Genomic DNA, 14,007 nt, shown 5'->3' with positions numbered 1-14,007 from the left:
GTGCATTGATCTGGAAAAATGCACAAAATACGGCTTATCTGGGATCTCCTAAAGCTCCGGCGAGTGTTACGTCTCTTCAGGACAGTTTTATCAGGCAACAATAAAACTAGCACCATTCTTTGACATCCTCCCCCCAGATGTGCGTGCTGGACCCAAACACCCTCTGGCACCTCCTGATAAGAAGCGTTGGATGTTTGGCAGTCACCAAGGCCACGTGCTATGAGCAGAATCTCGTTTTTGTACCAGTTGGCCTGAACAGCACATCCAGCACTCACCCTCCTCAAGGTCTGCCCTGGTTTCAGCTGGGCTAGAGTTGATTTTGTCACTCTGTTGTTCGTTTTCAGATGCTCTGGGAAGGATTGGTCTGTGTAGAAGACAGGCTTTCCAAAAGCAGAGTTCCTTGTGGCACCATGGGAGCTGCAGTGCCAGGATGGGTTTGCCTCCACCTCTGCTCAGTCACCACCAGCACATTTCATAGCCTTTATATATACGTATATTTATTTAATTAATTTCACATGAAATAACCTGGTCAAGATTCGTCCCCACAAGCAGCAGAATCCCAAGAGAAATAAGATCTTTCTGTGAAAGAAAATGCATGACCTCATCCATCATGTAGGAAAAAAAATCTGTCTGCAGGTGACCCTTCTCCACAAATACCAGGAAGATTCACCTCTTTGAATAATTCATTTGGGTTTTTTTCGTGGGGGGTAGGTCAGCAATTCTTCAAAGCTCAGGCCAGTACAAATTATAAAGCATAACATTTTTATAATAGCTGCAGGTTCCTTTTGGGTGATACATGTCTTTAAGGGAGAAAACCCCCTCCTGTCAGGGAGCTGTGCAGAGCCAGGAGGTCGCCGGTGAGCTGCTCTCAAACACGGCCCAGGGGGGAATCAGGACTCCCTTTTCCCCAGGTAATCACAGGAGTTTAGGACAAGCAGACTGAAATCTCTGCAGAGCGTCAGCCTGTGGCTTTGCCAAGCCCTTTGCTGAGCCCAGCCCTGCTTTGAGCACACCCTGTCTGCGTGGTGCTGCTGCTCCTCTCCCTCATTGCCTCGTCCTCCAGCTAAGCCTTTGGAGACTTCAGGGATGGGCCACGGATGGAGGAGCACAAGTGACACAGCCCCTGAGCTCAGAGGGCACGGCCGGAGCGGGTGATGCAGGGGGAGAGGGACACACAAGCTGAGGCTGTTTATTGGAGCTGTTACCGAGGTGGGACAGTTCCTGCAGGACAGCCAGAGCTGAGGGGACACCGTGTAGAACCCAGACAAATCCAGCTCCCCATGAGGCCATGGACACTTCAGGAGCTCTGCAATGAGGGAATACATCATTGCTGCAGAAGATCTTCTCAAAGTGCGCTGTGGCACAGGCCCTTCTGCTTTGGCACTTGAAACCATCCCCCTTTGACCGTGCTGGAACAAGCCCTGGCTGTACCAGTCCTTCCTACTGCTGGAACTGGTCCCAGTAAGGAACTTGTGGATGTGGTTTTCACCAGTTCTTGGCTGTGAGGGTGGGCAGGCCCTGGCACAGGGTGCCCAGAGCAGCTGGGGCTGCCCCTGGATCCCTGGACGTGTCCAAGGCCAGGCTGGATGGAGCTTGGAGCAGCCTGGGACAGTGGGAGGTGTCCCTGCCCATGAACTTTAGAATACATGAATTTTTAACTCCTTCCAACCCAAAGCATTCAGGGAGTCTATGGTTCTATGATTCCTAATGCTTCCCATGAGGAAACAGTAAGTCTGGACACTGTTAAGGCACCTGACTTTCAGGTTTCAGTATTCAGCATTCCCAACCTGTCAGCTCTGAGTTAAGGGCTAAAATGATACAATTCTGATTTTACTGAGTGCAGCATCTGCTGGAAGTTCAATGCTGTTGGTGAGCATTTGGGCTGTGAATAATTCACAGCAATGAGAGGTCTGGGCAAAGCCCTGGTGAGGGGGGAATTGGGATTTCAGCTGAGCAGAGCTCTTTGTCAGGAGAGGGAACGGAGATGTCCCTGCTCTGGCACAGGACACCTGCCCTCAGAGCCCGAGTTAAACACCAGGTGAAGGACACCGTTATCTCCCCAAACAGGCAGCAGCCACAAGTGCTGCTGCAGCATCCTCAGGGAAGAGGCAGGAAGGGGAATTAAAGCTGACACACAATTAGAATAGAGCCTGCAAGTGCTCCTGGAATCCTGGGGAAAGCAAATGGAAATCAGGCAGAAGCTATTTCTAGGCTGAATTTGGGGGTGAAAGAAGCAGAAATAGGCTTTTGCTAAGGACTAAATTCAAACCCTCCCAAGAATCCAGATTTAGTGTTTAAGGCTCCCAGTGCCTGTGTGCCAGCTCACACAGCCTGGCTGCACAAGGGAAAGAAATACAAACAGCATCAGGAGAGACTCGTGGCAATGAGCTGGGGAAAACCTGAGGAGCTGTGCCTGACTCCCAGCTCCGGGAGCACTCGGAATCTTCATGCAGCTCAGGCCAGGCTGGGGGGCTCAGCACCTCTGGAAAAGGTTATCTTTGAGGATGAGGCCGCCTTATCGCCTTCCCATCGCGCTTGTCTGGTGCGGGTGACAGCACCGAGCAGCGGGTGCTGAACTCATTCACGGCCACGGGGCAGCGGGAGGGAAAAGAACTCGAGGGAAGCGGGAGCAGGAATTCTGCGATCTTAGCCGGGCAGGAGCTGCTGCATCCGCAGGCGTGCTGCCGGCACGGGCTGCCTCCCCAGCTCCGCAGGACCCTGCAAGCACACAAAGAGCGGCTGAGCAGGGCCGGGCCCACCTGGAATGCGGCGCTGGAGGTCGGTGGAGCCGGCAGCGTGCGGGGCTGGGCACAGCCTCACCAGTCACATCGCATCACCAGGTACAGGGAGCAGCGAGGCAGGAGCTCCGTTCCCTGCTCCTGCTGCTCCTCTGTGCCGGGAGCAGTGGGGGGACACGAGGGCTCCCAGCCCCAGCACAGCAGCTCTGCTGGCTGCCATGGTGCCTCCCGCTATTCCCAGATAATCAGACAAAACCAAACCGCGTCCAACCCGCTCCTGTCGATCTGTTGGAATGTACAACCCTCCTCTTCCCAAAGGTTTTCACCTCAAAGGATCTTTAGGTAAAGGAGTAGCTGCAGCTGCCGCCGAGGAGCTGCCTCGTGTCAGGGGAATGTCACCGCCAGGGTCAGCCCAGGACACAGGGAGGAACCTTCAGCTGCCTTCCACGAGGCCTCTCCACCTCTGAGGGACATTTCTGTCACCACTCAAGCCAGCCTCTGCCTGCCAGCCCCGGGAAGCCACCACAGCCTGTTTGTCACCGAGATTGTGGCTCCAACCGACACCCCCGGGACAGCTCGAGCGAGTTTCCAGCTAATGCTGCAGCGAGGTCGCTGCTTCCCACTGACCACCCGAGGAAGATTCCTGCCCGGTCACCCAGGAAACGTGAGGGTTAAATGCCCTTCACCATGAGCTCTCACCCAGCCATCCCCCTGGGAACAGCTTCGGAAAGGGGCCCTGGACACCCACCTAGAAGAGCTTCTCGTAGCACTTGTCACAGTGGACAATGTCCCGGTGGATGAATATTTTATCCAGGAGATCTCCCATTGCTTTGTGGCAAATTCCACACTGCCAAAGGGAAAACAAGGAGGTTGGACAGTGACCAAAGCCCCATGCGGTGACAACAGAAGGGAGGGGGCAGAGGAACAGTCTCTGCATCGTTTTATTAAGGGGTGAGGATGTGACCTTTGAGGCTGCACTTTCCTACAACAGACAAATGTCCCTGCAAGCCTCTTCCTCCCACACTCGCCATCCCTCCTCCTCCCACCTTCCTCACATCCCCACCGACATTCCTTGGAAACCCTGTGGGGTTTGAGGAGTCAGCCACCTCCACTAGAGCACAAAGACCACAAAGCAGCAAGTCTGCCCCAAGGACGGTGGGGCAAGGACACGAGGGTGTTCTGAGGGTGCTGCCAATAATAAAGAATTCTCCTTGGTCTAATATTTATTCAAGGACCTGGAAATCTTCTGAGGACACCTGTGACTGCCTGACTGTTTTTGTCCTGGTGTGAGGCAAGGATTTGGCACAGCCCACATATATCACTCTGAAAGCCTGAGGATGGAATTTGCAGGAAGATCCCTGCAGTTCCCCGCAGCACAGCAGCACTGGGGCTTACCCTGAAGCAGTACTCGTGGCAGTGGATGTTCAGGTGCTCGATGATGATCTTGGGACAGTCCCGGATCTCCCGGCTGCAGTAACTGCACAGGGGCTCACTGGACCTGGGAAGAGCAGGGGAGGGGTTCCTCTGTGATGCTCTGGTTCCAGTCCCAGCACTGGTGCCACGGGTTTTTCCCAGCCATCAGCGCTGCTCTCCATGAGCAACCTGCTCCCACACGTGTGACTGTGCAGTGACAGAGCGGAGGGACTGTGCTGTCCCAGGGATGCAGAGACCCCAGCAGTGGGGCAGGACAGATCTCAGAACCTTACAATCATGGAATCATGGAATGGTTTGGGTTGGAAGGGACCTTAAAGGTCATCCAGTCTCACCCCCTGCCATGGGGCACCTCCCACTGTTCCAGGTTGCTCCAAGCCCCAATGTCCAGCCTGGCCTTGGACACTGCCAGGGATCCAGGGGCAGCCCCAGCTGCTCTGGGCACCCTGTGCCAGGGCCTGCCCACCCTCCCAGGGAACAATTCCTTCCCAATCTCCCATCTAACCCTTCCCTCGGTCAGTGAGAAGCCATTCCCTGTGTCCTGTCACTCCAGGCCCTTGGAAATAATCCCTTTCTATTTTTCTTGCAGGCTCCCTTCAGGCACTGGAAGGCCACAGTTAGGTCACCCCAAATGTTCTCAGCTCCAGGCTGAACAACCCCAATTCTCTCAGCCTTTCCTCATAGGAGAGGTGCTCCATCCCTCTGATCACCTTGGTGGCCTGCTCTGGACTCTGACTTGGAGTCAATGTCACTGTATTTGCATTTATTGCACTGCTGTTCCACCACACACACACACACCAGTGCCCTCAAAAAGCAAGCCCTTAAAATCATTTCTGATTAAGAATTTGATGAACCCCCCCAAGGCAGCCCCACCCTGTCCTACCTGTGCAGGGGAGCACTGGACAGGTAACTGTGGTGGCTGTAGCTGCTTCTCTCCTGGTCACTCAAATCCACAAGGCTGCCACTGTGGAAGGAAGGAGGTATCAGCACTGGACAGTGATATGTGGGAAGAGAATCTCGGATGGAATCATTAACCCAGTGATTTGGAATATCCCAGCTACCTGTTCCTCGGGGAGAAGGTCCTCAAAGTGCCTTCCCAGGACACAAAGAGGAACCTTTAAGTATCCCCAGATAGGCCTCTCCAGGTAAAACTCCCCTGGCCTCACCAGGGCCCTCGTGTTTACACCTGGCCCCTACAAACAGCAGCTTTTCACTGCTAGAACTCGGAATCCTGCACAGTTATGCAGGAAAAGGCATGGAGCACATCCCTGGCCTCACCCAGCTGAGTGTTCCCTCTCTGCCTGGGTTTCCTGGATATTTGGCTTATCTTTGGCTGCTGACAGCAGCTCTGCTGAGCTCTGGGACAGGCTGGAGATTTACAGTGTGTAATCAGCTCCCCCAGGGATGCCAGCACAGCGCTGAGGGCGGATAATGCCAGCACGGAGCATCAAACTGGTGTGAACTGGTGCCACATCACTGTGAGGATGATGTGCATGGGGCCAAATTCTGCTCTTGTCACACTGGGGCCAGTCTGGAGCAGCTTCACTTGAGCAGAGCACAAAGGACTTGAAAAGCTTGAAAAGGGTGTAATTTAACTTCTTAAGACTCACATAATGAAATTTTTCCAGAGAAAGCCCTCACCCCCACATTTTCCTCACGCATTCCAGTCGTGCCAAACCTGCAGGGACCAAGCCACTCCAGGAGGAGCTTCCCTGTCCCCTGGGAGCAGGGGGACACAGGTCCTCCTGTCACCACCACAGCGGCAGGAGCCGGCAGGACCCCGCAGAGCAAACTGTGCCCTCCCGATAACCCCCCGGGGCAGAGGAGCTCCAGCTGCTCCATCCTGGTGGGATGTGTGAGGAGGCTCGGGCTGGGCTCTGCACGCGTGTGTGACACACGGCTGTGACACCCGGCTGTGACACCCGGCTGTGACACCCGGCTGTGACACCCGGCTGTGACACACGGCTGTGACACACGGCTGTGACACCCGGCTGTGACACACGGTGTCCCCAACGCTCCGTACCTGCCGTAGCGTGGGGAGGCTGCAAAGCCGCCGGTGTTCACGTACTCCTTCACAAAGAGGATTCCTCTCCTAGGAAAACAGGGAGCATTTCCATGAGAAAAGAGCGGCTGCGGCTCGGGAGAGCCGGGCAGGGACCGCGTGTGCCCCCGGACACGGAACGCGTGCGGGAGAGGCTCGGAGCGGGATGCTGTTGTTCCGAATAAATCCTGGATATCGAGCATTGTTGCTAAATAACAACTCCTCTAATTACCCCACCAAAACAAATCGAGTTAATTGGAAAGAATGGGATGGATAATGTAACCCTTTCATCCAGTTATGCGCTGGTTGGAAGGATAAGTCTGTCCCAGCTCCCGCCAGGATTAGGCGCACAATGGGCATGGAGAGAGCTCCCGGCTCCCCCGGCACCACCAAGCCCTGTGGCACAGCGCTGCTTCCAGGGGCTGTTCTGCCACTGGAATGTCTCCAGCGTTTTCAGCCAGTGCAAACTGCCGCTGGTATGGTTTGGGATGGTTTTACCTCCCTTGCATATTCCTGCCTCTCTACAAGCCCAGCTCAGAATTCCATGTCCCACCCGGGTGCAGCTCTGGGCAGGCCGAGGGGAGCCCTGTGCCCGCAGCCCTGACAGGAACTAATCAGCCTTTTTCCATGGTGCATTTCCACTGCTGCCTAAAAGCTGGGATTAATCCTCCCTTCTTACACTAAGCCCTGTCATGGCTGAGGAAAGAAACCTCTCTTTTTTTCCTTAAACTGAGCATGGGCTCTTTTTATGTCATGGAATCACAGAAACATTAACGTTGAAAAAGACTTTTAAGATCATCAAATCCAACCATCAATTAACACCACCACCATGGTCGCCACCAAAGCACGTTCCCAAGTGTCACATCCACACGTTTTCTGAACACTCCCAGGGATGGTGACTCCACCACCAGCCTCAACTTCCCCTGGCCCAGCCTGAGGCCGTTCCCTCTCCTCCTGTCCCTGTTCCCTGCGAGCAGAGCCCGACCCCCCCGGCTGCCCCCTCCTGTCAGGGACTTGTGCAGAGCCACAAGGTCCCCCCTGAGCCTCCTTTGCTCCAGCCTGAGCCCCTTCCCAGCTCCCTCAGGAATTCTCCAGCCCCTTCCCAGCTCCATTCCCTTTCCTGGACACGCTCCAGCCCCTCAGGGTCTGCCTTGTCCTGAGGGGCCCAGAACTGACCCCAGGATTCCATGTGGGACCTCACCAGTGCCCAGCACAGGGGGACAATCCCTGCCCTGACCCTGCTGGCCACACTGGGTGACACCAGGCAGGTGCCAAAGCTGGAATTCCTCACCAAGCAGGATGGCCCCGTGCCAGCCCCATCCTGCAGCGAGGGGATTGTGCCCGCTTGGATCTTTACCCGGCAGTGCTGGAGTCAGGCTGGTACCCAGAGCTGTGCTGGGAGCTGGAGAGCCTCTCACTGGAACTGGAGAGGAGCCTGTGGAGAGAGGGAGAAGTCTGTGAGCCATGGCAGGATCCAAACTGGCAGCCAGGGGAAGAGCGGCTGCCGCTGCTGGGAGGGCAGATGGATAGCAGAGCCCTTTGCCAGCCCTTATCATGGACCAAACCAGTCCCTTTGTCCTTCTACACCTGCCACAGGACAGGACTGCTTCCCTGGAGAAGGGATTTGGGAAAGTCCCACTTGTAGGGCCATGAGAGGGAAGATCCAACAAGATCTTCCAATGAGAATGGGGTGAGTGAGCCACAGAGGCCGAATGGGAGCAGCCACAGGGAGAAAAGGCACAGGAGGAATTGCAGGAGATGGGGATGGGGACGTTCCCAAAGCAAACGGAACTGGCCCCAGCTGATCTGAAGGAAGAATGCAACAAAACTACGGAAAACAGCTCTGTCCATCTGCTCTGCAATGAGGCTGACCTTTCCTGGAGCCAGTCCAAGGCTACCCAAGGATCTTGTGCCTCCTCTTCACCCCTACAGCCTGCTCCTTGTTACAGAGCCAGCCCTGCACTGGTGGCTCCATGGAGCGTCAGGCTGCACTTGGATGGGCTGGCACTGCCAGGAGGGACTGCAGGGAGCCCAGGATAGTGGCATTCCATACTGGGTACCTCCTGCCCCTTCCAGCAGCCTTGTTCTGGGAGCAGATCCGTCATTTAACCATTGATCTTCTGGGGACATTCTCTCTTTGCTGTGATCTCTGTTTTTCCTGTAGCAAAGACCAATTCCTGGCCAGGAACCAGCTCCCCATTCTCCTGTCCCTCTCTTCTGGCCTCCCACACAGTGAAAAATCTCCAGAGGTTTTCCTGGATGTATCCCAGAGCCTGTGCTAGGCAGCTTTAGCTGGGAATGGTTGAAGAGTTGCTCTGTGCCTCTGGATCATGCATCCACTCCCTGGAAACCAACGCTCCCTCTGTCAGCTCTTGGCTCTGCCTGCTGGCTTCTCTTCCATAGATTCTGGGCAGTTTCCCTCAGAGCCCTCGTGCCTCCCCGTTTACCTGGAGCTGTTATGGTTTAAGCTGTCCATGTAGAACGGCACCCTGTGGCTTCTCTGGGACATGGACATGGTGGGATCTCTGGGAAGGGACTCGTGGCTGGGGAGAGGAAGCGGAACAGTCTCAAGCTCGGAGTCTGGGCACGTGAGGGATCCTCAGAAGGGGTGGGAATCTCGGCTGGGATCTCCCTGCTGGGCACTGACCCCTCCCACTCCATGGCCATGGAGTGCTCCCATCCAGGGAATCAGCAAACGGATCAGGACATCTGCATCCTGAGTAAATGTGGCAGCAGGGAGCTCCTTGGTTTGGCAAGTTGGGACCCCAGCCCTGGACTCACCGTGCTGCTGGGGGGCTGAAGTCCCCGTGTCCCCTGGCACTGTCGTACCAGCTGCTCCTGGGGCTGCTGCTCCCGGAATAAACGCTCCCTTTGGGATCCGGGCTGGGCCTGCTGAGGACAAACAAAGCCCTGAGTGTGTGGCAGCAGGAGTCTCCAGAGTGCCCACACTGGGCTCACAGTGCAGCAGGAGCCTCCGGAGTGCCCACACTGGGCTCACAGTCAGTGCCGTGCTTCTGTCACCACCAAGCCCCAGCACAGCTGCCCAGGGCAGCAGTGGAATCCCTGGCCCTGCAAGTGTTCAGAAAACGCGTGGATGTGGCACTTGAGGCTTGGTGGTGACCTTGTGACAGCACTGGATTGACAGCAGGTGATCACAGAGGCCTTTCCCAGCCGTGAGGACTCCACGATTCCATGGTGCATCCCCCCAGTGCTCTGCCCATTTTCCCTGTGCCCATTTTGTACTCCAAAGCCAGGAGAGCAGGCTCCAAACCCAACACTTGAGCAAAGCCAAACCATTCCCAAACAGATTGTCCAGAGCAGCTGTGGCTGCCCCTGGATCCCTGGCAGTGCCCAAGGCCAGGCTGGACATTGGGGCTGGGAGCAGCCTGGGACAGTGAGAGGTGTCCCTGCCATGGCAGGGGTGGAACTGGATGGACTTTAAGGTCCCTTCCACCCAAACCAGTCCAGGACTCCATGATTCTAAGAAATGGCCAAGGAGGATCCCAAGGTGTAAATCCTGAGGCCTAGAGCTGCTCCTGGTGATGTAGGAATGCCTTCCCCAAAGTTAGTCATATTGTACTAGTCCAGGTGCTCCATCCTGGGACAGGCCTGGTTCTATGATTTAATCCTCTTGTCCCCTCTGGGAACAAAATCCTGCTCTCACTCCTTTTCCCAGTGATTGTACAAGCTGGAGTGGGGTTTCTAGCAGATATTTCCATGCCATGACAGCTTTCCCTGTCTCTGCATCCTAAACCCCTCATCCCCAAATCCTGACCTCCTGGTGCTGAACACCTGGCTGTCCACGTAGGCCGGAATCCTGTGGCTGGGCACGGAGCCTCCGAAGGGTTGGCGGTCCTGGAACAGGGACACAGGGGGCTGGGACTCCTGGGCACTGGGGACACTCTCCTGGGAGCTGAAGTCAGACCTGCTGAAGAATTAAAACCAGTTTGACCATAAAGCCAATGGGTGCCTTTGCTCTGAGCAGCTCACACGACGGTTCAGGGTCTGCCGAGGGTGGGTCCTGCCTCTTCCTACAGGGAACAGGGAGAACTGGGACACCCTGTTGTTAATTGAACCGTAGGATCATGGAATTGTGGAATCCCAGAATGGTTTGGGTTGGGAGGGACTTAAAGTCCATCCCATTCCACCCCTGCTGTGGGCAGGGACACCTCCCACTGTCCCAGGCTGCTCCAAGCCCCAATGTCCAGCCTGGCCTTGGGCACTGCCAGGGATCCAGGGGCAGCCCCAGCTGCTCTGGGCACCCTGTGCCAGGGCCTGCCCACCCTCCCAGGGAAGGATTCCTTCCCAGTATTCCTGTGGTCAGTGGCATTGGATTGGCACATTTCCTGGGTCCAGCCCTTCAGCCAGGAGTGTTTCAAGGAGCAAAGGATGAGGGTGAGCGAGCCACTGATGGCACAAACAGGGATGTCCCCACCGTACCTGGCTGGCACCGGGGCGGGCTCGCTGTGCCTGCAGCCCCCTGGGCTCTCACGGGGACTGTCTGTGATGGGAAGGGTTTGTTCCTCATAGTCCAGAGTGATCCTGGTGGGGAGGAAAGAGCTGTCAGGAGCTCTGGCACCTCTGTCTGACCCCATCCACTGTGGGGGCAAATGCAGGGACACCGTGACTGTCACAGGATCAGTGTCAGGAGGCTTTAGGTTGGGAGGGACCTTAAAGCCCATCCCATTCCACCCCTGCCATGGCAGGGACACCTCCCACTGTCCCAGGCTGCTCCAAGCCCCAATGTCCAGCCTGGCCTTGGGCACTGCCAGGGATCCAGGGGCAGCCCCAGCTGCTCTGGGCACCCTGTGCCAGGGCCTGCCCACCCTCCCAGGGAACAATTCCTGCCCAATCTCCCATCCAGCCCTGCCCTCTGGCACTGGGAAGCCATTCCCTGGGTCCTGGCCCTCCATGCCTTGTCCCCAGTCCCTCTGCAGCTCTCCTGGAGCCCCTTCAGGCCCTGCCAGGGGCTCTGAGGTGTCCCTGTGTCCTTCCCTTCTCCAGGTGAGCACCCCCAGCCCTCCCAGCGTGGCTCCAGAGCAGAGGAGCACCTCCCAGCCCTCAGGGCAGCTCTGTGGCCTCTTCTGGACTCGCCCCAGCAGCTCTACGTCCTTCTGATGCTGAGCTGCAGCAATCCCTGGGGGAGCTCCCTGCAGTGCTGTGCTCCAGGGGGAAAGGTGGCACTGGCAGAGCCTGTATTGGTTTCTGAATTCCTTGAGCCAAGAAATGAGCATCTGGGTGCCTTTGGACAGGCCGGGAAGGAGAACTGGAGGTGTGTGAGGGAGTGTCCTGGTGCCCCGGCTCCGCACCTGGCCCCGCGTGGGTCAGACTCGTTTGCCTGTGGAATGTCTGGAGCTGGGATGCTGCTTCCTCCAGGAACAGAGCTGGACCTGCCAAGACATGAGACCTTTACAGTTTGTCTCTCCTTAGAGACCCTCTGCTCCCGAGTTTAAAGTCTAGGAAGCGACTCCTGGCAGCCCAGCTGGACAGGGTTTGATGGCTCCAGCTAAGGAGGATAATTTCTCCCAGGTTTTCCTATAAAACCACGGTAAAAGATTCATCCAGGAGAAGCAGCACTAGAATCAGGCCCAAAAAGGCCTCAGGTTACACTGGAGGAGGTTTAGGTTGGATATTGGGAAAACTTTCTTCATGGAAAGGGTTGTCAAGGCCTGGCAATGTTCAGGGAATGTGTGGATGCAGTGCCTGAGGACAGGGATTAGTGCTGAACATGGTGGTGGTGCTGGCTGATGCTTGGACTTGATCCGAGAGGTCTTTTCCAACCTTAACAACTCCGTGATTCTATGAGAAGGAGAACCTGGGAGAATATTTATCAGCAGGGGGGAAGATGCCCAAGGAATGACCCCTCATCCCACAGGAGAAGGCGGGGGGGGGATTGCCCCATTCCTTACCCAGGCTCAGCAGGATCCTCCAGCCTGGGGGGCTCCGGGTGGGTGTCATGGCCAGGGAGTCCTTGGCCCCTCTCAGTGAGGCTGGCTGAGTCCAAAAACCTAAACCAGACATCCACAATCGGGAAAATCCATGCTGGGATGGGCAGACACCCATTCCCTGCAGAGGAGCAGGCCGGGAGCAGGAGCCAGTGTGGCCAGAGCCATTCCAAACCTCCCAGACCACCAACCCCAAACCTCCCAGACCACCAGCCCCCAAACCTCCCAGTCCCCCCAGTCCTCACCTTGTGTCATGCCAGTAGGGCTGGTGCTGGGCTGGGCCCTCGGGATTCGTGGAGCTGCTCCTCTCCTCATAGCCCAGGACAGACCTGGCAAGCAGAGCAAGGCCCATGACATTCCTAAAAACTGGCACCTGGATCCTGGCACTGCTCTGCTCACCAGGTGCCAGCCTGCCCTGGGACTTTTCTCTAGAACATGACACAGTCCCTGTATTCCAGCTGCTTCCAGCTCCCTGCTGCTGCTCCAGCATCCCTGGATTTTCAGGGGATTAAGAGGGAGTGACTGAACCCCACTGAGAACACAAGAGGAGGAAAAATCTGGAGTGCTTGGCTGGTCTCAAAGGAGATGGAGAGGGATACAACACAAAGATCCTGGTTTATTTAAACCTCAGTTGTCTCCATCTGTGGGATAAAAGCTGGAGAAGGAGCCTCTTTCTGTGCCTGCCCATTCGGGTTTCCCTTGATCCTCAGGATTATTCCTACATCCACTAAATTCACCCTATTCTTACCTTTTAAATGAATATTCTGTGTCCTCGATGTGCACAGGGCTTCTCTCAGTGGGAGGAAAGGGGACATCGGGCTGCAAGTGAGACCTGGCAAAAAAGGGGGAATTCAGAGCTTCCAAAGGCTTCCAGGGGATTTGTATGGAGCAGCAGCACTGCACTTTGTATCAGCCCAGGAAACACAAAGGAATTGTCTCAGAGAACTGATTTTCCTTCAGAAAAACCCATTTTCCATCTCTAACCGAGAGGAGGAGAGGCTGCTGGTGGAACTGAGGAGGTTACTGGGACCCGATTCCCACACATCTCTGCGCAGGAATTCCCTGTCCTGTCCCAGGATGGAGCACCTGGACAAAGCACAACATGAGCAACTTCGGGGAAGACATTCCTGCATCGCCAGCAGCAGCTCCAGGCCTCGGGATCCTCCTCACCTCAGCACAGAGGGCTGAATTCATTCCATAGAATCCAGGAATCATGGAATGGTTTGGCTTGGAAGCACCTTGAAGCCCCTCCAGTCCCACCCCCTGCCATGGGCAGGGACACCTCCCAGCACTCCAGGTTGCTCCAGGCCCTGTCCAACCTGGCCCTGAAATCTGCTCACCTCAAGGCCTTTGATGGGCCAGTGCATGGAAATGAATCCCAAAACAATGGACAAGGGAGGGGAGCAGCTCCAGGGAGATCCCAGTGTTTGCTGCCAACAGCAGCAATTCCCTCCCGACCCTGCACCTCTGGCAATGTCACGGAGAAAAGGCTCTAAACTCCTGTGGGGTGGAGGCACTAAAGGCAATGCTGAAGCTGCTGGGTCTGCTCCCACAATCCCAGAGGTTGGAAAAGGCCTCCGGGATCGAGTCCAAGCTGTGCCCGATGCCCACCTTGTCCCCAGCCCAGAGCTCTGAGTGCCACCTCCAGGCCTTCCTTGGACACCTCCAGGGATGGGCACTCCAAACCTCCCTGGGCAGCCCCTTCCAGGGCCTGCCACCCTTTCCATGGAGAAATTCCTCCTGAATTCCCAGGCTGCTTGTCTGGGATGAAGTTGTGTAACAGTGAACAGAAGGATGCCGTTCCCCCTTTCACCCACACAGGATTTTCCATTTCCGGTTGTTGCCCGGTTTG

The 14,007-nt window shown here is 56.1% G+C and overlaps 1 protein-coding gene across 8 annotated transcripts in view; it reads right to left on the bottom strand.

The window, feature by feature from the left end:
• Nucleotides 1-475: 475 nt before the first annotated feature.
• The window catches only part of ZNF185 (zinc finger protein 185 with LIM domain), a 29,479-nt gene continuing 15,947 nt past the window's right edge, over nt 476-14,007 (bottom strand). For 5 of the 8 annotated variants that reach the window (XM_039572161.1, XM_039572160.1, XM_039572155.1 and 2 more), the window contains 14 exons: nt 12,904-12,987; nt 12,401-12,484; nt 12,120-12,218; nt 11,520-11,600; nt 10,651-10,752; nt 9,986-10,138; nt 8,992-9,102; nt 8,658-8,753; nt 7,568-7,645; nt 6,193-6,261; nt 5,053-5,133; nt 4,134-4,236; nt 3,487-3,585; nt 476-2,718 (listed from right to left, as the gene is read on the bottom strand). In XM_039572161.1, coding sequence (XP_039428095.1) covers nt 3,487-3,585; nt 4,134-4,236; nt 5,053-5,133; nt 6,193-6,261; nt 7,568-7,645; nt 8,658-8,753; nt 8,992-9,102; nt 9,986-10,138; nt 10,651-10,752; nt 11,520-11,600; nt 12,120-12,218; nt 12,401-12,484; nt 12,904-12,987 — 1,240 coding nt within the window. In that variant the 3' untranslated portion in view covers nt 476-2,718. The remainder of the gene's footprint in view (nt 2,719-3,486; nt 3,586-4,133; nt 4,237-5,052; nt 5,134-6,192; nt 6,262-7,567; nt 7,646-8,657; nt 8,754-8,991; nt 9,103-9,985; nt 10,139-10,650; nt 10,753-11,519; nt 11,601-12,119; nt 12,219-12,400; nt 12,485-12,903; nt 12,988-14,007) is intronic. The other 3 variants (XM_039572156.1, XM_039572157.1, XM_039572163.1) reach the window with 3 other exon arrangements.

The sequence above is a fragment of the Corvus cornix genome, chromosome 4A (assembly GCF_000738735.6).
Source record: "Corvus cornix cornix isolate S_Up_H32 chromosome 4A, ASM73873v5, whole genome shotgun sequence".
Classification (NCBI taxonomy): Eukaryota; Metazoa; Chordata; class Aves; order Passeriformes; family Corvidae; genus Corvus; species Corvus cornix.
The sequence above is the reverse complement of the archived record's forward strand: the minus strand, read 5'-3'. Positions and strand labels throughout refer to the sequence as shown.